Source organism: Myotis brandtii, unplaced genomic scaffold (assembly GCF_000412655.1).
Source record: "Myotis brandtii unplaced genomic scaffold, ASM41265v1 scaffold2495, whole genome shotgun sequence".
Lineage (NCBI taxonomy): Eukaryota > Metazoa > Chordata > Mammalia > Chiroptera > Vespertilionidae > Myotis > Myotis brandtii.
The window spans coordinates 107,966-128,653 of record NW_005359456.1 but is presented as its reverse complement, the minus strand read 5'-3'; the positions used below and the strand labels follow the sequence as shown (position 1 = coordinate 128,653).

General features: G+C 53.2%; 1 protein-coding gene and 1 long non-coding RNA gene across 9 annotated transcripts; one reads left to right on the top strand and one right to left on the bottom strand.

Moving 5' to 3' along the window:
- Window positions 1-3,490: 3,490 nt before the first annotated feature.
- ETS2 (v-ets avian erythroblastosis virus E26 oncogene homolog 2) lies at window positions 3,491-20,618 on the bottom strand. Of its 8 annotated transcripts, none has more exons than XM_005867334.2 (10): window positions 19,713-20,618; window positions 17,248-17,319; window positions 14,613-14,724; window positions 13,233-13,352; window positions 12,698-12,898; window positions 10,922-11,005; window positions 9,743-9,955; window positions 8,565-8,825; window positions 6,478-6,596; window positions 3,491-5,624 (listed from the first exon to the last, which is right to left on the bottom strand). In XM_005867334.2, exons 1-10 carry the CDS (start codon window positions 19,761-19,763, stop codon window positions 5,409-5,411), a joined length of 1,449 nt encoding a protein of 482 aa, XP_005867396.2. In that variant the 5' UTR covers window positions 19,764-20,618; the 3' UTR covers window positions 3,491-5,408. The 8 variants fall into 8 exon arrangements, with proteins under 8 accessions (XP_005867396.2, XP_014396108.1, XP_014396106.1 ...); XM_014540622.1 differs by lacking the exon at window positions 19,713-20,618 and adding an exon at window positions 19,508-19,686; XM_014540620.1 differs by lacking the exon at window positions 19,713-20,618 and adding an exon at window positions 19,232-19,331.
- Window positions 19,260-19,738, top strand: LOC106726301. Its single transcript, XR_001362355.1, has 2 exons — window positions 19,260-19,352; window positions 19,470-19,738. It is a non-coding gene; the product is annotated as an uncharacterized LOC106726301 (long non-coding RNA).
- Window positions 20,619-20,688: the final 70 nt, after the last annotated feature.

Below are 20,688 nucleotides of genomic sequence, written 5' to 3'. Positions count from 1 at the left end.
TAGCATCTGGCCCAGATGACGGGATTCTGCATCTGCTCAGAGGACACGAGCTGGCGCCAGCTGCGAGGACTGCGTGTTCTTTGGGTGGGAGGTGCATGGGTCATTTACAATGCAAACCCCGGGCTGGGCCAGAGGAGCTGGCAGTGTGGGGCAGCCCGGGGAGCAGATGCAGAAGCCAACACACGTGGTTATCGCGGCCAGAGAACCTCGGGGAACAGAGGCCTGGGGTGGAGTCGCGGTGGAGCCGCGTTTCTTCTCATGGAAAAGGTGCCGCAACCCCCAGGGCCCCTATTTTCTCGGCAGCCCCCCTGCCGGACTGCGTGGCTCCCGCCTTCAATGGAGCCCTCAGGCCACCGACTTCCCAATCTGACACCAAGGGTTCATCACCCACCGCTCTCCAGCGACCCCACTTTAGGAAGGGGAAACTGAGGCACAGAGTTCGAGTCACCTGCCTGAGGCCACACACCAGCGCACGACAGTGATAACCCAGAGTCTGGCTCCAAAGCACAGAAAAGCCCCCTGCCCCCTGCCTGCTGTTCCCCAAGCAGGTGGAAGAGGCTGCTCTCTCACCCTGCCCCCCCTCCACCTCCACCGCCTCCGCCCACTGCCTGCACCTCAGACACCCAACCAGCAGCCCCGTCAGGCCCGTTGTGAGGTCCACCCTGGGCCGTTCACAGGTGGCCTCAGGCCTATATGAGGGAGAACCAGGACATGGCGGGGGGAGCGGGGGAAGAGAGCTAAAGGCAATTTAATTCTGCTTCTTCCCCACCACGTGGGAAAACTGGGTGACAGGCCCCTCACTTCATCCTTAGTTTTGAATATATTAAGATAAACAAATTTAAAGAATTGTGGTAAAAGATACATTTTATTCCAAGTTCAAAACGTTTAGGATTGGAGTGAAGATAAAAAAGGGCAGAGTGAAGGGTGTAGAGGACCCTGAGAGAACCCAGTTCCCCCACACGAATGAAGTTCATCCCGCAGAACCGGACGATGCTTTTGGCTGCAAATTTTTAAAAAATGCTTCTTGACTGGCTGTGAAAAGACTGGAAGCATAGACGCCGGGTGAGCGAGGAAAATGGTCCTCCCACACTCTCTGCTTCTGGAACCTTCCTCCAAGCGAGGTCTCCAGACAATGGGACCTCTGACAGCCTTTCGGCAGGGTTGGGTGGGGGGGGTCCCCAGGCTCAGAATGGTTTCTGTAACAATAAGACCACGTTTGGCTCTCTTGCTGGGTTGACATTTGCACTGATGGGTATAAAAGCAAAGCGGAAAAACCGCCTGGACCTTGGCACTCACCTGTGCTGGCGTCACTGCGAGCCTCACCTCCTTGAACTTGCAGGGAAGGTACCAGTCTCCTTGACAATGTCCTACATGGAGCCGTACAAATTAAAGTTAAGAATAAGTGAATACACATCTTTTTGATTTCCGGGTAATAAAATGAAAAGTGTACATATCCTTATGCTACTAGAGAATATAGCCAATAATATTATAATTATAAACTAGAGGCCTGGTGCACAAAATTCGTGCACAGGGGTGGGGGTCCCTCAGCCCGGCCTGCACCCTCTCCAATCCAGGACATCCCTCTCAATCCGGGACCGCTGGCTTCTAATCACTCACCTGCCTGCCTGCCTGATCACCCCTAACTGCCCTCTCCTGACGGCCTGATTGCCCCAACCGCCCTCCCCTGCCGGCTTGATCGCCCCTAACTGCCTCTGCCTTGGCCCCCGCCACCGTGGCTTTGTCTGGAAGGAGGACCGGATGACTGGAAGATATCTGGTCGACCTGCCTAATTAGCATATTACCCTTTTATTAGTATAGATGGTTATAGGACTTATTGGGGGGATCACTTTGTATGGTATATCAGTGTCTAACCACTAGGCTACACTTACAACTACTATGTATAATATTGTATGTCAACTTGTATGGGGGGACAATTAGAAGAAAGATGCTTTTATGTTTTAGTATTTTAAATTTAATATATAAAGTAAATATTTATGCTATCTTCTAAAAAACAATTTATTTGAGTTGTAAGCTAACTTAGCCACTTTATTCATGAACACCATATTTATTGAAAGAACAACTTGACAAATTATGTTTATTCAGACTTGGGTATTTGACAAGTATTTCCTCAAAAAATAAATGAAACGGGTCTGTCACTTCAAAGAAAAGTTGGTGTTTGTTGCTGATGATAAAATTTGAGCTTTCAAGTAAAAATCTGAATTTTTCAAAATTTCTGGCGGCCACTTTGAGCTTGACCGCTTCCCAGTGCTTTGCTGATGAAACTGGTGGTAACAGTAACGAATGTGATTGCTTGATATTGTGTATGGACATGGGCCAACATGGTGAAGCAATATTTTCCATGTGACTGAGGCACGATGTTACCAAATCGCACAGGGGTCAAAAGCCACGCAAAGTCCCAGACAGGCCCGCGGGACTTGTCACAGCCACAGGGGAGTTCATTGACACGGTTTCACTTCCAGCTGCCGTTTAAGCGGTTTGTCGGCTGTGGTGTCACAGAAAACAATACCCACCGTGATCTGAAAGTTACTACTCGCCCTCCCTCTTCCAGTTACGTATCTGCCTGAGGCCTGATTTTCTTCAGTGTGTCACAACAGACCGAAGGCAACAGTGTCAGAAACCAGCCCTCTTCCATGAAATCAGACATCAGAGAGATCAGAAAGCAGGCAAAACGCCATTCTCAGAAAAATGGTTATTTTTCATAACAATGTTAATAGGTAGTACGTTATTTTATGTTAAAGCGGATGAACTTCTAATATGGTGGACATGGATGACCAGTGTTGTGCAGGTCAATGTTTAACGCGCAGCTCCCTGGGCCGGGGCGCCCTCCCTCATCTGCAGTGTGTGCTGACTTCACGGTGCAAATATTCTCATCCAGCCAAGTTCAACCGACCAGCTGACGCAGACCCGGGAAGAGACAGTGCGTGCCCCTGTGAGCTGGCTCCCGCCGCCTCCAATGGAACCCGCCCAGGTTTTGTGACGTTCTCACTCATTCTGGAGAGTGGAGAGGAGCCCTGAGGACTTGGAGAGGAGGTGTCCCGGGACCATCACCCTCCTGTCTGGTGACGGCACCCCAGCAACGCCAGGAGTCCCCAGGAGTCCCACCTCAATCACAGAAGTCCTTGAACCTCAAAGCCTACTGTTCTTAAATTTGAACATCCCCAAATCTCTTCTGTGTGCCCGCCAACGCCCTGGCAAAGATGGAGCCCAAATCTTCCTATTCTAGGTGCTTCTTAAATGAACTTTTCACTTTAAGGAACACTGTTTGGGAATGTCTGCAGGGAGGGCTCCCAGCTGGGTCCAGCTTGGTCAGGATTTAGTAGGTGGTGGCCACGTGTAAAATCCCTTAAATGGAGCTGTGACTCAAGGGGGGGGGGGGGGCTGCTGAGTGAGCAGGGGCTGAGCCCCGCCCCCTCCCTCCGCCCTCCCTGCTGGGGTGGGGACGAAGAGGGACGACTCTAACGCGGAGGAGTTTATATAAACAAAATACTTTATTTGAGAAAGAAAACGGCCAAATTACAAAACCTTTATACTTATGTTCTGTTCGTCACCATGCCAGAGGACTCTAAGGGACTTCAGTTCCCACCACTGTTAGGTGGGACCGCCTGAAACTGCCAACTTGGTCGATGGAAACAACAGTCCAATATTGATTTCCTGTGGTCCGACCCCGCAGAAAATGAGCCGATGGCTAACGTTTGCTTTGGCAGCAACGTGTCCCCAGTCACGTGTCTGTCGATGTTATAAACAGACGTCCGAGCGATAAACAGATCCCGCCTGAGAAACATCCTGTGTTTGAAGATGCTGAAGCCAGTCTCATGCTGGTCTGGAGGTGGCTCTGCCCTTCCCAGCGCGTCCTTCCCGCCGAGCGCACGGTCTCAGCACAGGGACGGGCCCAGGTGTCCTCTCACACTCTAGGGACACCTGTCCGGCTCTGCAGCCCACCGGGCTGGCTCACGTACGGAGGCCAGGAAGACGCGCTGCCCAGGTGCTCCTTAGAAGCGGCTGAAAAGTCGCCATCGCCATCAAAACGTCTTCTCCACGTGACCCAGTCCCATGCTTCCCCTCCCGCCTCGCTCAGGCCCTGGGCCCCTGGGCGTTCTGCATCCAAAATGTAAGAACAGAACAAAACGATGTCGCCGTGGTCGCCGAGCAGGAAGGAGCGGCGTGGTATCCAGACGGACAGCCCGTGAACAAGGATGGGACCCACACGCTCCATTCACGTCCGAGGTTTCACGAAGGTTCCCCTCCCCCCACCCTCAGCTCCGTACAGCATGTTTACATGGAGCCGAGATAAAAAATAAAGCTTTCTTACAAATTACTTTTTTTTTTTCCAGTGAAATACTTTTACAGTAAAAATAGCTGCTACATAAATCCCTCCTGATCTCAGAAAAGGAGTTGCATATTTCCAAAAATAGTATTCTTATTTTCATCAGAGTCACGTGGGGCTTGGGAGTGGGGCGTGGGTGGAATGGCTGGTCAGGAGGGTTAGCTGCAGGAGAAACACACATGAACTAGGAAATAAGTTTTGTGTATCAACTGGCTTACAGGCATGCGTAGGAATGGGAAGCATATGCCGTCCGTCAAGAAAAATACTGCTTTATAGGTTAGACATTACAATCAAAAGGAGAAACCAGAGGCCGGAGGCGCCCCCAGATAATAACATTAAGTTTCTTATAAAAATTCCCAAAATGAACAAAGTCCTTGCCAGCTAACAGCCCAGGCAAAGCAAAAACACACACAAAAAAACAGGGATGACCCCTCTTAGACTTTCGCCTGTAGGCACAGTAAATGCAAATAAAACACATTTTACAAATCCTCTTAGCCTGCCCGGGGCAGGTTCACGGTTTGCAAAATGCCGTAGGTGCTCTTGAAAAATGGAATACGAGTTGCATTCTTATTTCACATAGTCATAGAATTATTTTAAATTACAATATACAATTTCTGTTAAATAGAACTGTTAGAGGATTTTGACAACAATTATAAGATTACAATCCTATATACAAACCAACGTCTGAAATGGCACAATCGTTTCCTCGCCCCTCCCGCCCTCTGAAACAAAGAGACCGCTTTCGCGTTCGTGATTCCCGGTTGCAAACGGCCGAAGAAAATTAAAAAATGTGCGCGTCCGCGACACGATCGCTCCACGTAGATGTCCACAGCCTCACGCAGCCGCTCGGAGCGCCCCCTCGGCCATTCCACGCGGCTGCAGCCTAAATAGCGTTTTCCGTCCGCGGGCTTCGGAAGCGACCCACCGCGCTGCTTTGGGCGAAGAGCTGCAGTTTCGGGTGAAATGAGGCCACTGCTTCTTGGCGACGTTCCTGGAGTGTGGGAGCGGCCTGGCAGGGCCCGGGGCAGTCGGTCAGGATGGCCCCGCTGGCGGTCCCCGGGCCTCAGTCCTCCGTGTCCGGCTGGACGCCCAGGATGGCGTGCAGTTCCTCGGGCGTGAACCCCAGCAGGTTCTGCAGGTCGCACACGAAGCGGTACACGTAGCGCTTCCCCGACGTCTTGTGGATGATGTTCTTGTCGTAGTAATAGCGCAAGCCCCGGCTCAGCTTCTCGTAGTTCATCTTGGGCTTATTTTTCCTCTTGCCCCAGCGGCGGGCCACCTGCGGGGGAGACACGGGTGGAGAAGAGCTCAATTCCACTCCATCGGCAATCGCCCCGATGACGATATGACGCTGCCGCGTGCTCACTGGGGGAACTTGGCCACTAAAGGACCCCTAAGGTCCCATCTGCCTTAGGACGCGAACCGGGGCTGTGCCCCTCAGCTGGCTCCCCGAGGACGAGGGGAGGGGCGGAGGGGAGTGTGGCGCCCCCACCCACAGCGCCGCCTGGCACAGGGCTCCTGCAGCCTCTCACTCAGCACAACCTCCCAGAAACCAAGGGTTCCGAGTTGGGGGTCCTGAGGCAACGGACAAGCTGTGTTCACCCCTCTGCCCCCCTGGTTCTTATTCCCACCACCAGATGCTGAGTGGGGTTCTGAGCTGGGTGACATCAGTGATCCTCAACGCTTCTGCTTCCCAGGGGTGGGGAGGTGACAGTCCGACCCAGGGCTTCCCTAATGCTGCCCCCCGATGGGGAGGGGCTGGGCCTGCCCTCGGCTCTCTCCTCCTGACACGGCTGGGGCGGCTCTGCCCAGCTCAGCTGAGGGGCACAGAAGACCATCCAGTGTGCACATGTGGGGGTACGAGGCTCCCTCCCCCCAACAGGAACAAGCAGCTTTCCCAAGGCATTTTCACTCGGCCAGGAGAGAGAGCCCAGTTTACTGCTTGCGCCTCTATATTCAACGACAGAGCAAGACGGTCAGCGGAGCCGGACGCACTCCCGTGTCGGGCCCACCAGGAGAGCTCGCCTGCGTACCCGGACCCTTCCTTGTGCCCAGGGAGCTGAGTTTGTGAACCCAAAGGGGTGAGAGTGGGGTCGGGAGCCCAAGACCGATCCCCCGGGCTCTGGCCATACCTCATCGGGGTCAGCGAGCTTGAACTCCCATCCGTCGCCGGTCCAGCTGATGAACGACTGGCAGGATTTATCGGAGAGCAATTCCAGGAGAAACTGCCACAGCTGGATCGGTCCGCTTCCTGGGGAGAGGACAGTCACAGGTTTGTATTGATTTTTAGAGGGAAAGAGGCAGAAACACTGATGAGAGAGAAACATGGACCGGCTGCCTCCTACACACCCCCTACTGGGGATCGAGGCCAAAACCCGGGCTTGTGCCCTGACCGGGAATCAAACCGGGGACGTCTTGGTTCATGGGTCGATGTTCAACCCCTGAGCCACACTAAACCCGGGCATGTGCCCTGACCGGGAATCAAACCGGGGACCTCTTGGTTCATGGGTCGATGTTCAACCTGAGCCACACTGGCCAGGCCAGCTATGGGATTTTACAGATTTAAAACACAGCAAGGCTCCAGCCGTCCCAGTGAAACAGACAGGCTGCGGAACACGAGCCGGATCCTGGGTGCCGGCGTGATGGTGCCACTCCAGGTGGCAGGGACAGTCCCGAATGCCAGTGGGATGAGGCTGGACCCCAATAGAATCCCTACGCCAGGAAAAGCGCTCCCTGGCCCCGGGTGCCTGGGTTTGGTCTTTCGGGGAAAAAATTCAGGGCCACTGACTATTGGCATCAAAATTCCAAACCCCGTTCCTCCTGGAGTCACCACCACTTTCAGAGCTTGTTTCTAAGCTGGGCTGGGCCGGGCGGGTGACGGGGACAGATAACCAGAGGACCACGTGGTGTTTGTGGAATCCTGTGCCGTGGCTTCTGGCCACGTGACGGTGGCCCAATTGCTTAAACCAAGATTCAGTTTCCTCAAGAGCCACTTGAGCCCTGGGAGTGGCCTCCACGGCCTCACCGCCTCCAGGTGCTGCCACCTACGCTCTGCACAGGGCCCTTTCTCGGCCAGAATTTACAACCACCGCCTTGTGGAGAAGCGGCTCGGCCGCACCGTCTAAAGACGAGGACCAAGACGTGCTCAGAGGCCGGGGGCCCTGCCCGCTCACACACCCACCCGAGAGCTGCTCCCCAAGATGCAGAGGCCATCGGCAGCAGGGCGAGGCTGCTGGAACCCACGGAACCAGCTGCCTGTGTGCCCAGGGAGCTGTGTCACCGAGCGCATTTCCCCGTCTGTAAAATGGGTTACTACCCGCCCACACTGGGCCGGCCTAACGACTCCCGACAACACGCCTTGCGAACCCCACGGAGCAGGTAAGCAATACTAAAATGGAAAACACCCACACCAGGCCTGACCCCCGGGTGTTATTTCATCAGGCCCCGACCCCCAGGGATGAACACCGCAGCCTCTCCCTCCCCGCCGTGGGCCCTGCCACAGGTGTCCGTGGCTGCTGTTTCAGGTGGCAGGAAGACGCTGCGGATGCCTACACAGCCTTATTTTAACCCATCAGGGTTCGTAGTAGGTACTATTTAAATCCCCAGGGGCTCTATATATAGTCAAAGTACAGGGGGGGAAGCTCATTTAAGGACACATGAAGCAATTAAATAAAAAAAAAAAAATCCCGGTATTTTCGCTAAAATGCTGGAAATAATCTAGTTCCAAAAACAGCTTTAATATTTGTCCCCTGCCTAGAATAGCTCTTGCCCAAACTTTAAAAATAAGAGGGGTTTTAGAAGCAAGAAAAGGTAAACAGGCCTGTGTTATTTGAGGCCGGCTGGCTGCCCCTCCCGAACCAGTTTACATTCTTTGAAATTCCTGGAGTGGGTGAGTCAGAGCTGAAGGCTCCACAGCCCAGTGCCTTGGCCGCCCTCCTCCTCCTCCTCCTCCTCCTCCTCCTCCCTGGGAAGGCCGAGGGAGCTGCGTGCCCTTCCATCCACACCACCGAGCAGCTGGCCGTTGTAGAACTCAGAGACACAGCTAAGATGTGGCTCAGCGACCAGGTGTCTGGATGCAGGGTTACCCCCCCGCCCCCGCCCCATGTCATATGCGGGGTGCAGATCCAATGTGCTCAGACCAGAACCACCCTTGATAAACAAACACGGCTGAGCCGGGCGGGCACAGGGAGGGGACGGACACCCAGAGCCGCACACTCACCTGTGAAGCCGGCCAGCACGGCCGCAGGAATGACCGGTTTGCCCTGCTCGGCCGGGTCGCTCCTCTCCTGGATGTAGTCCTTGAAGGACATGGTGGGCTTGCTGAGGCCCAGGGCCTGGCTGCCGTCGTCCTCGCAGCTCTCGAAGGAGGGCACCCGCTGCTCCAGCAGCGACGACTGGCTGCTCCAGGACTGCAGCAGGGAGTCCGAGCCCTCGAAGCTGTCCCCGCCCTGCTCGGGGGAGTCGCGGTCCCCGGGCTTCCCTGGAGAGAGAAGCAGGCACACACTGACTCCTCCGGACAGGGACATGGCCGGCCCCACAGCTAATACATAACTGCAGGTGGTCTTGGACTCATTGGCGGCGTTGCTGCCAACCACCCCCCCTTCAACGTGTCCCCTGCGGCGTATAACCAGCCAGACTCCAGGAGGCTCTTAAACGGAGGGCTGGTTCCTGGTAAGTGTACTACACAACCGCACCTCCTTCAACAACAGGATCAACAGACCACGTGTAGCCGCATGGGGTGGAGTACTATACAGCAGTGAAAAAGGACAGAGGATGGCTATATCCAACAACATAGATGGATCTCGGGCACAATGATGAGTAAAAGACAAACACACATACACACACACACACACACACACACACACAAAAACCCAAAAAAAGGAAAAAGTGTGATTCTATTTATACCAAGGTCAAGAACAGGAAAAATTATGATGACAAAAGGACAATCAATAGTTTCCTCTTGGGGTGGGGATGCTACTGACGATTGGGAAAGGGTATGAGGGCCTCCTGGGATGCTGGAAACCTATCTCCCCCTGGGTGGCTGTTACACAGGTGCGCACATGTGAAAATTCAGCCAGTTGGATAGCCTGAGATCTGTGCACGGTGTGTACACATCTCCGTAAAAAGAAATCTGTTCCGTTCCTACACTGTCTCCCAAAATATCCCACTGGGTGGAGGAATCTACTCCCAACAGCAGGACTGTGTGTTGTTGGTGCAACACCCTCCGGGCCCAGACCACAGCCTGAAACAGGCCAGGAGGGTGCTTGCTGGGGGAATGGTCTGGGAGAAGGGCCTAAGGAGCCCAGGACACCGGTGCAGCAGCTCGGGTGGCCGTCTGACCCTGGCTCCCGCAGTCCAACCACAGCCTGCTCCAAGGGACGCGTGGAAGCTCCTTACCGGAACTGCTGGCGATCAGGTTCAAGGTGCTGCCGGCGAAATCCTGCCCGACAGAGCAGTAGCCGACGCCGACCGTGCTGAGCTGGGCCTTGGGGAACATCGGGAACTCCTGCTCGGAACTGAGGGCGCCGGGCGGGCACATGCTGTCCAGAAGACTGCCTTTGGGGTAGCTCTGCGTGTGCATTCCGTACGGCGCCGGCTCCATGCCAAAGCCTGCAACAGAACCATCGACGGCGGAGCTATTAGGCGACAGACAGTCAGTGATCGTCAGAGACCCTCCACCCCTCCAGCCAACCGCACACGAGCGTTCTGCAGGCCCGGCCTCTGCAAGCCCTCCGTGGACATGGGCTTTGATGGGCAGGCTTACTGGCCCTTTTCCGAAACGCCCGCTGCCTCTGGGCCCTGGGCGCCAGCCTCGGCGTTAATGTTTCGGTGGCTCTCGTCCAACAAGTGCTTTCCGTGACCCGCAGGACGACAAGGGTCACTGGCTTTCAACTTCCAAGGACACTAAGGCTCAGACTAAGTGACAGGCCCCCGCTATGTGACTCCTAAGGGGCGTCTCCAGCCCTGTCTGTCCCCGGCTGTAACCTACACTCACCGTGTCAGCGACCAGAGGGAGAACCGGAATTCCCCGACTCCTCTTTCAGCTCCCAAGTTCCGAGCCAATTTGGTATTGCTTCCCACACACTCCCTGCGCCAGCCCAGCCACCTCTCCTCTCTTATACTAGATGGGACCCCCGCAACCCGCTCCCTGCATTCTGCCCCCGGCTCTGTGCGTGGCCTGGACCAGGCGGCCACCAGGCAATGACACATTTTCTGGTAGCCACGTTAAAAAAGGAAAAAACAAAACACACAAAAAAACAAAGGAAACATGGGAACTTTAAAAATTATACTTGAGCCTAAGGGTATCAATGATCAGTTCAACGGGTAATCGATATCTTTCAAAGTAGGAGGAGATATTTTACATTCTTTGTTTCTTACTGAGGCTCACAGATCTGGTGGGCACTACACTCCTATAACACATCTCCGTGTGGGCCAGCCCCACTGCAAGCGCCCAGCAGCTCGAGAGCCACCAAATGGGCCAGCGCAGGTCTAGATGGTTCGCAAGTCTAGACAGTTTGGACCGTCCATGAACTAACAGGAGGACTTCAGGACCTGAAGGGCAGAATCCAGACTGACCTAATGAATTGCTGTTGATCCAATGGGGAACTGAGTTGAGGTGAGAATTTTCTTCATACTGATCTTCTGCCTTTTCTTGGTTCTCTGGAAGAACAGACACAGGAGAGGTAAGATTGCAAATGAAGGTTAAAACGACACAAGCAGCCTGGCCGCTGCTGTTCAGTGATTAGAGCACCAGCCAGGGCACAGAAGGGTTGTGGGTTCAATTCCCGCTCAAGGGCACATGCGTGGGTGGTAGATTCAATCCTCAGCCCCGGTCGGGGCATACTTGGGAGGCAACCAATCAATGTGTCTCTCACACATCAATGTTTCTCTCTCTCTCTCTCTCTCTCTCTCTCTCCCATTCCCTCCCTCCCTTCCACTTTCTTTAAAAAATCAATGGAAAAAATATCCTCAGGTGAAGATTAAAAACAAAAAAACACACAAAACAACACAAGAAAAAAAAGCGACTTCCTAAATTACCGCTCTCGGGTCATTTCAGGATAAGTCATCGCATTTAGCGGCTCATATTTAACCTGATGGTGTCCCAAGCCACGGCGCCTTTTACAAACTCGAGGCGGCGACACACTTTTTAGTAAGTAGAGTGAGTGTCCCAACATGAATGCCGTCTGGGCAAAGTTAAATTTCCCACCACACAGTTTGAAAGACCTGGATGGTGTGTCAATGAGCAGGGCGATATGGGTGAGGTGCCCCCGGCACCCGAGGCTGGGGATGGAGCAGGCGAGAAGGGCAGGCTCCGTCCCTGCCTCCGAGAGGCTGTGGCCGTTGGCTGAGACCCTGGAAGCTCCCCAGGGTGTGGTGAGCAGCTACACAGAGAGGGCCACTCGGGGACCCACGTGCCCATGAACTTTGAAAGGGAAAAGGTTTGCGGTTCTGTATGCCTACTCCCTGCAAACACACGTAACCACACACACACCCACACACCCGTAAACCCAGACCCACAGCCTCACACCGAGTAGTGGCGAAACAGGCCCAACTTGCCCACCAACAGACCCTCCCCAGAACCTTGCCAGGCCAGTCTTGCCCAAGGTCAGGGGGATGTCGGGTCAGGCTCCCTGGCCTCAGGGGCCACACCAACAAGGGCTGGCGGCGGACTCCCATGGTCTCCGGTCTCTGTGGGGTGCCGCGTCTCTGATGGCGTTCATTTAAACCGGGACTAGTTCCCCGAACTCTACAAAGGGGTTGGTTTTCTTCAGGTTTTCACCGAAGGGGGCCTTGCTACGATGTCTTTCTTTTTTAACTCAATGTACTTTTAACATTGGTCGCAAGGTCTGAATCAAGACTTTCTCTCTATAGGATGACAGTTCTTGGCTGAGTGGCCAGTTTTTGTAGAACAAATCAGCATGGAGATATAGATCATCACTTCCACGTTTGTTTAAAAATAATAAAACCAAAAAAATTCTTTGTTGGAATCCATTTGGACTTGGGGGAATTCCCGGTAAAATCCACGGGGCTTGTCTGAATAAAGGTCCCGGTCGTGGGGGCTGAGCTACTTGCTTCGGTTCTGTAAGGGGAGCCACCCCACAGGGGGAATGTCTGTGGCCTCTAAGTCTGCGACAACACGTCCTCCCTCACCAATGCTGCCTAGCGCCCGAGAACAGGTCAGTGACTAAGGCTATGGCCTTGGGGCTCTGCTCGATGCCACACACACACACTTACATGGATTCAGATCTGTAGTCACTGCACGTGTGACTCACTCCAGTGGCATTTTCAGGCCACCGACCCCATTAGAAACGCTGACCCTCGGCTGCACGCTCTCCCCTCCCACGCTGGTACCTTTGATCATCTGCTCCAGATGCTCCCAGAGAATGTCGCCCACGAAGTCCGGCGCCAGCTCCAGGAAACGCTCCTTGCCCAGGTTGCACAACACCTGGCCGTTCATGCCGAACCTCTGCAGGTTCACGTTCACCAGGCTGAACTCGTTGGTGGCCCAGAGCAGCCACTGGCACACCTGCTGCTCCGTCCACAGCCAGGGGTCTAAAACGGGGAGAGAGACGGAACTCAGAGGGGGCAGTGGAAGGAGGCGGTGAGACCAGAGAAATCGCTCCTGATTTTCCCACCACGTCCACGCGGGCACCCGAGACCAGCGACGTGAACGAGACCCCCGGGGTGAACTCTAAGACGCGGACAACGGTGTCCCGCTGACGGGGTTGAAGTAAAAACCGGCGCGGCTTCCCCACGTCTCTGCCAGTCTTTGGGAGCCGCCTCTCACATGAACTTAAAATACAACCCGTCTCGCGCCATGGCAGCCCGGCTCGCCCGCCCGCCCGCACGGCGCAGACCCCGACGGCAGCTCGACAGAGGCACTTACTCTTGGGGATGCCCAGCCGGCGCTGCTCCTTCGTGAAGCCACTGAAGGTAGCTTTCAAGGCCTGACTCATCACAGCCTTGCTGCAGGGCGTCAACAGGGGCAGCTCACAGCTGGCCGAGTCTAGGGAGAAACCAGGCGGAGGTTAGGATTTCAAGCTGGCGGCCGCGGAGGAGAATTTAGGGGAGGAATCGTAGCTTTTAGAAAAGAACCATTTGGATCTCAAACCATTTTGGCATCATTTCCTTAAAAGAGGATACATAGGACCCCCAAACTTTTTTTTGACTGACATTAAAAAATATACATCCCCAGCTGGCCGAGTCTAGGGAGAAACCAGGCGGAGGTTAGGATTTCAAGCTGGCGGCCGCGGAGGAGAATTTAGGGGAGGAATCGTAGTTTTTAGAAAAGAACCATTTGGATCTCAAACCATTTTGACATCATTTCCTTAAAAGAGTATACATAGGACCCCCAAACTTTTTTTTGACTGACATTAAAAAAATATACATCCCATAACTTCACTTATTAAAATAAAACCACTCAAGTTTTATCTTATGACCCAATACTTCATACAGCAGCTTATGTCTAGATGAAATGTCTATCTGACTATTTTTAGACCATCAAAGAAAAGTGCATGATCTTGGGGCCAAAGGCTCAAGGGCTTGTAGCCACAGGCAGAGGCCCTGCGCCCCGTGACGTTGGCACACTTTGCGCTTTTATTAAGAAACAGTCTTCTCTGGGTTCCCTCGGCAATTCCAAGAATGATAAATGACCGTCACGTGACGGCATGCTGACGCAAGCGCACCTGCTTTAATTAATTTTCTGGGCTGTATTTTCTAGCACCTACTTCATGTGACAACGTCACGTCTGGAATGTCTCCAACTAATAACTATCCCAGTCACGGCAGAGGCACCGGCTGACATGCCAGTCAGTCCTCCACAGAGAATCAATGACACGAAGGAGCACAGAAGTCAGTGCAGACGGGGAAGACCAGCAAGAGCCACCTATGGCCCCAAACCCCAGGGGAGGGTCTCACTGTGAACCCAGAAGGAAAGCTGAGCTGCATTTGACTGCGGCCTGGTCTGCTTTGGAGTGGCCCCGGGAAGCTGCGGGGGTGACACCCCCCTGGTGGAAACCCCGGGGGCCCCCTGCAGTGTGCCAAGCGCAGGACATTTGCTCTCCCCGGGGTGCGTCTGGCAGGGAAGACACCAGAATCCTCACACTCAGCAAAAGGGAAAACGGCCCTGCCCCAGGTCCAGAGCCTCCATCCGACTTTTCACGCCAGACACTCAAGACCCGGGCACTCATGGCTCATCCGCTGTCCTCTCCCTTCCCCGCGTTACTCTGGGCCATCGCACACGACGGCCGGTCTGGGCAGCAGGTTACCGTGAGAGATGGAATCCAAGCCGGTGGGCACTTCCTGGAGCGCTTGCTTTTCATTCAGGGAGGGGAAAATGGCAAACAGGGACCCGTCGAAGGTGTCGAAGGCCGGCTGGCGCTGCAGAAGGGACAGGAAGAAAACGGGAAATATAATACTTACTTACTGAGTTACCTGATTTCAACGCGGTCCGTGGGTCATCGGACCCCATACCCGGATCAAACCGGCCATTGTGAAGCCACACCTGGAGTGGACCCGCCGTACCCAGACGTCTCGGATGGCCCAGGTGAGCAAAAGGTCATTTAATCCCCCTCACACAGAGGCAGAATGACCAGGAGTTTATTTCTAAGGGCCTAAGCCACTGAAATGAAGACAAGACACCCAGAAACCCAGAAGAACAGTGCGGGGCGGGGCCTCAGAGCCCACCTGCTCCAGCACCTGCCTTTTTGTGACATCATCGGAGAGAAATGCCGTCAGGCCCTGTGTCTAAGGGAAATGAGCCTGGCAAGACCGGCAGTTTTAGGCCACTGCAGTGAAAACCAAAGGCAAACGATGGACTGAACACGGAAAAATCAAACAATGAAGATCCGCGGAGGCACTTATTTTGAAATTTTACAATGAAACACTGTCACTGACACGAGGTGCTTTTTCCCCTCAACAATCCCAATGGCGCAGAAAAGAGTGAAACACGCGGAAGCTCCTGCAGGTCCACTGTTCTAAAAGTAACGCGAGTTAAAAAGAACTTCCCTGCCCCACACTCCTCGACGGGGAAAGATTCCAAAGGAATCGGGTTTAAAGTTAAACTCCCTACAGTGGAGGGGGAAGGAGAGGAGAGAGACACCAAGAAAACGGCACACTGCCCATTTCTGATCCTCTCATCTCAGATGTATCCAAGAAATAGCCTTTCATATTAAGACTCGTTAATAAGTAACAGATAAGGCCTTGATTCATCATTGCCCAACCAGTCAAGGAAAAAATGTGAAGAGTCTACTTTTCCAACAGGGGCTGGAACTCCCATGTTGCGTGTCATGTGATGACACATGTGTTGAGTCATCAATAAGAAAATGTGTAACACATTTACAAATAAAATCAGTTCGTGTGCTTTCGTTTTAGAAATGCAGAACAATGGATGACACATTACCCCAGTGGGCGGGCAGAGGTTGGAGCTGGCCCCAGACACTCAGTGGAGCCCAGTCCCCCCAAAACCCAAGGCTGTGAAGTCCAACAGATGTCCCAAGACATTGAGGGCACAACCCATCATCTAGTACAGTGGTCGGCAAACTGCGGCTCGCGAGCCACATGTGGCTCTTTGGCCCCTTGAGTGTGGCTCTTCCACAAAATACCGACTTCTGCGCATGGGCCATGAAGTTTCAATCACACTGTACATGCGCGCCCGCACGTGGTATGTTGTGGAAGAGCCACACTCAAGGGGCCAAAGAGCCACATGTGGCTCGCGAGCCGCGGTTTGCCGACCATGGATCTAGTAGATGAACAAACTACTTTATCATTTGGGACTAACTGTGCGTAAAATAGCCAATCGACTTTTAAAACCCCCACGAGCTCTGCCCAGGTGACTAAGAAATGCCTTCGCTTCACTGACAGCAAGTTCTTTTTTTTTAAAACGAGGAAGTTCAAAGACAACACTAAGTTCACGCTGCCTCTTTCAACATGTCAACTCCGGTGACTGCTTCTCCAAACCCAGGAGTCGCAGGGACACCATCAAAGTCTTTGAATTGACAGGGAAGTTTCTTTTCTGGGGCTGTGCCTTGCAGCTTGGTGCCATCACAGCTTGCCCACGTCCGGCTACTCTGAAAACGTCTGACCACACGGGCAAGGAGCGCGCCGCCTCAAGTGGAGGGATGGCCGCCGTAATTCTCCAGAGAGGCCCGAGCCCAGTGTTGGCTCTTTGGGTTCCACAGACAGACAACCTCCCAGCGACCTACAGAGCAACACGGGACCTGCCAGAGACACGCATTTGTACAAAACCCTGGGCTCAGAGGAGGCCGATCGAAAACCACTGCTCCCGAGATGTGTTTACTCGCAAAACCAACAGCAGTCAGGCCACGCTCTCATGGATGGAGAAGCCGACAGGGAATTACCCGCTGTGCTGCCACAGCACGTTCCCAAGAGGAATTAAGATAGAAGCCCAGGAAATATGCTTGCTGGGCAGCAGAGGCGGCGTTCATCCTTAATCTGTTTCTTGGTTCACAGATACAGGCTGTCCCGTGGGCTCGGCCGCCTCAAGGAAGCAGCACTCCCTCCACGTCGGAAGCAGCCTTCCCCTCGTCCCGGGAAACTGGCTCCAGCTCCGTTCCATGGAGAACCACAGGCTTATCCACCGGGTCGGAGTCTCAGAAACAAACTACCAGGGCCTCACCTTCTACAAAATAAACGAGTTCCACTCTTGGAGGACAAGTAGAGCAAGCATCAGGATGCCCATTTTACAGGTTAGAAAACTGAGGCCCAGAGAGAGTCAGCAAACGGTCCAGAGTCACACAGCCAGTAAGTGAAAAGCTGGGGCTTAGAACGGGTCTTCTGGGGCCCCACCCATCGTTGTTTTTTTTTCTTTCTTTTCTCCTAGAGATTGAGCTTTCCAAATTAAAAAAGCAAAAACCCAACTTTTAGTAAGACTTGCTCACTCACCTTGAGTGTCCCTCTGTAACTGTTAGACACAGGGGCCACCTGGTCCATGTTCTTGATTCCAAAATCATTCATCTTTAAAAAAAGAGGAAGAGGAGGATAGTCAGAGGCAAGCGCTCCTTTTTTAAGGCGTCTTCACTGGCTGCAGCCCCCCTCCCCACTCCCCCGAGTCTGTCAAATCCTACAACGTAAAATCATTCAGTAAAATCATTCAGTAACATCGTTCAGATCATTCAGAACCAAATGCCAGGGATTCTTATTTAAAAGGCCCTTCTCACAAAGGCTATGCCATTTATGTCGCTCAATAATAATGCTGATTCCCACTGAATTCCACTTAGAGATGAGGCACACCGATAAAGGCACTTTCCGGCTGGCTGCTCAGAGCCTCCCAAGGCAGCCTGTGTCCCTCCACGGGAGGGGCTGCTGTTCGAGGGGGAGGGGGGGAAGGGGACCCAGAGGGATGCTAGGGGACCAGGGCTACCTCCTGTCTGCAAGGGGGGATCCTCAGGGTTGGGGATCCTCAAGGGTGACCCCCCAGGCAGCTCCAGGAAAGCATGCTGGGTGGGGCCAGAAGGCCCCTTCCTCTCATTGGAGGAAGCTCTGGCCCAGGAAGATCAAAGGGAGACCCCTGGCTTCAGACCAAACCCTCTTTCATGGTCCTCTGGGTCCCAGGTCCTCCCGTGTTAAATACACGGCTCCAAACACGTTAGCTCTGTGAGTCGCTCAGCTGTGCCCTCCCTCAGAGGAGATTCTAAGCGCAGACCTGCCTTACTTGCCCTGATAGCATCTGGGCTTATGCTAGACCTGCGCTGCCCAGGGTGGTGGTCACCGGCCACGTGTGGCGGCCAGGCGCCTGGCACATGGCTGATCCGGCCTGAGATGCGCTCTGCATGTAAAATACACATGCAGGTTTCAAAGATCTCACAGAAAAAAGTAAACCGTCTCAGTAATAATGTTAGGTTTACTGCACGTGTATGTAACAGCTTGCATATACTCGGCGAATGGAAATCTACTGAAATTAACTTCACCTATTTTATATATTTAACGTGACTATGACAGCATTTATATAGCTACTTATGTGACTTGGAACTGAACCTTGCTGAGATAGGCCGAGAACTTATTTGGGGCCCTAAAATGGAATTGGTTGGTTATATATTAGTAAGTGAGAAGGGTACATAGATAATGCCACCAGGATGCTAGAGAAAAAAACCCAGAGAAATGAAAATGAAAATTCATTTTCAAATAAGCTGGGTTAGCATAGCTGATCGTAACCTTTACCCTACTGGCTTTCTGGCCACGGAACTGAAGGCTTACCAGGCAGCTTTAGGGGTTGGCTAATTGCACCCTCCCGCCCCGCCCCATCTCCACTGGGTGTTCCCCCCTGTTACAACTAAGACCTTCGAGTAATTAAAATATTGCTTAAAATATTGCGCAATTGATAGCACTTACTGGAGGTGGCAAATAGCATATTTTCCCCTAATTGGTTTTCTTTGTGCTTTCTTGTTTTTCCTTTATGACCAATGTTATAGCTAAACCAGACCTCCCAACGACTCAAAACACACACACACACACACACACACACACACACACACACACACACCCCTCTCCTGGCTGGAAAGGCAGCGTGGGAGGTGAGTGTCTGCTTCAGGGGAGGCCAGAGGCACTGCCCAGGGCTGTTAAACCCTCCAGTGCCGGTAATTATGGGGGGGGGCGGTAATTATCCTGGGGGGCCAGAGGAGCCTGGAGCACTGGGAATAATAATAGCGCTGTGCGGGGAGGGCCGGGGTGGGGAGGGGCTGTCCTGGATCAAACGTGGCCACATTTGCTCAACCTCCACTTGGTGAGCCGTGTCACCCACATGCACTCAGGAATCAATATTCATGCGATGGTGGCTGCACTGACAAGAGTCCTCCTCGCTCAGGGCTGGGCCTGACCTCCCGGAGGGTGGCTGTGACACAGTGCGGCCCAGAGACCTCCGGGAACTTGCCCAGGATCACACAGCTCCGGTGGGGGCTCCTCAGGGGCGCAGTGCGGACCACATGGCAGGGGAGAGTGGCCCTCAGTCCTGAGCGCCTCCATGTGCCAGGATAGCCCACCACGTCCTACAGGTCGGACAGCACACAGATGTCATGAGACCGGGCCCCTGCGTGCTACTCTTTAAGGTGAAAGGCTCCTTAGTTCAGAGCTTTCTGTCATTGATCTGAATGTTAACCTGTTGATTACAGACACAAGCCTCAAGCAGACCAAACTGCCGATGACCCACCCAGGCCGACTCCTTTTCCGCGGCCGGTTCGCAGACGCTTGGTGACTTGGAAAATGGAGAATAAGTTCCCACCTTCACTGAGACGGACAGAGAACGGATATGGAAGGGGGGGCGATGGAAAGCCGGGCGGGGGTTTTTGTGTACAAATACTTGGGGGAAAAGGCAGTCTACCCCGCCCACATGAAGAGCTGTAATTACTCCTTACAGAACAGAATTCTTTTGTTGTCCGGCTTTTAATTTGTTTTGTAAGAACCATGCAGAATCAAAGTGGATTCAGGCAGACACAGAACTAATCAAATTTAAGTTCACTTCTTTTACTCAACATGGCTCCTTAAGGTGGCAGACAGGCCAGAGTCCTTTCCATATAAATCAATTTCAAGTGTGGGTCCCTTTGGTGTTGCCCTTTGGATCGCTGCTTGCGGGGGGGGGGGAAGAGGCAGAAATGTAAGTGCTGAGGATGGTTAAATTTTTAAAACAAGCAGAACTTGCCTGACAACCGTACCCTTCTTGGAACAAGCGATCACTTATGTGAGATTAGACCACAGGTGTGTATTCAGGCAAATTTGGAAAGAAAAAGAAAGGATAACCGCCCCCCCCCCCCAACAATGTACTTTTTGAAGGTTGGTGCGCTTTTTCCTTTGAAAGTTATCACTTTAGCGAGAGGAATGACTAATCCCAACGATGAGTGTTTGCTATTCCCTGCAGGACCACGGTGCTAGCATTTACTGTACTGTGATATTACTCAGAATTTTAATAAACCTTAACTTGGAGATTTATCTGCCTGATGGGTGGCGGTGTGGGCAGGCAGATGGCGCACAGGCGCTGCCATTGTCCGGAACACACATCATCTCTTGGTGGTGAATGACAATAAATTACCCTTATCTCCAAGGGGGACTGCTCACTGCTTCACTTTCTAATAAGGAGCGCGTCCACTATTTTAGTGGTACCTTGAAACTGAATACAGGCCAATATAAAAAGTGCCTTATGCTTTAAAAAACACACACAAAACAACCCTCAAATGCACAAGCGCTCGCTGATACCTGCATTAAAAAGACTTTAACAGCGAGAAAATAAAGACAGTCCTGCGCACCCATGTCCCCACTTCCCACAGCTCTCGGCCCTCGCCTCGCAGGGCCGAGGGGCCCCATCCACGCCCGGGCGCCCTCAGGGGGTCTTGCCCT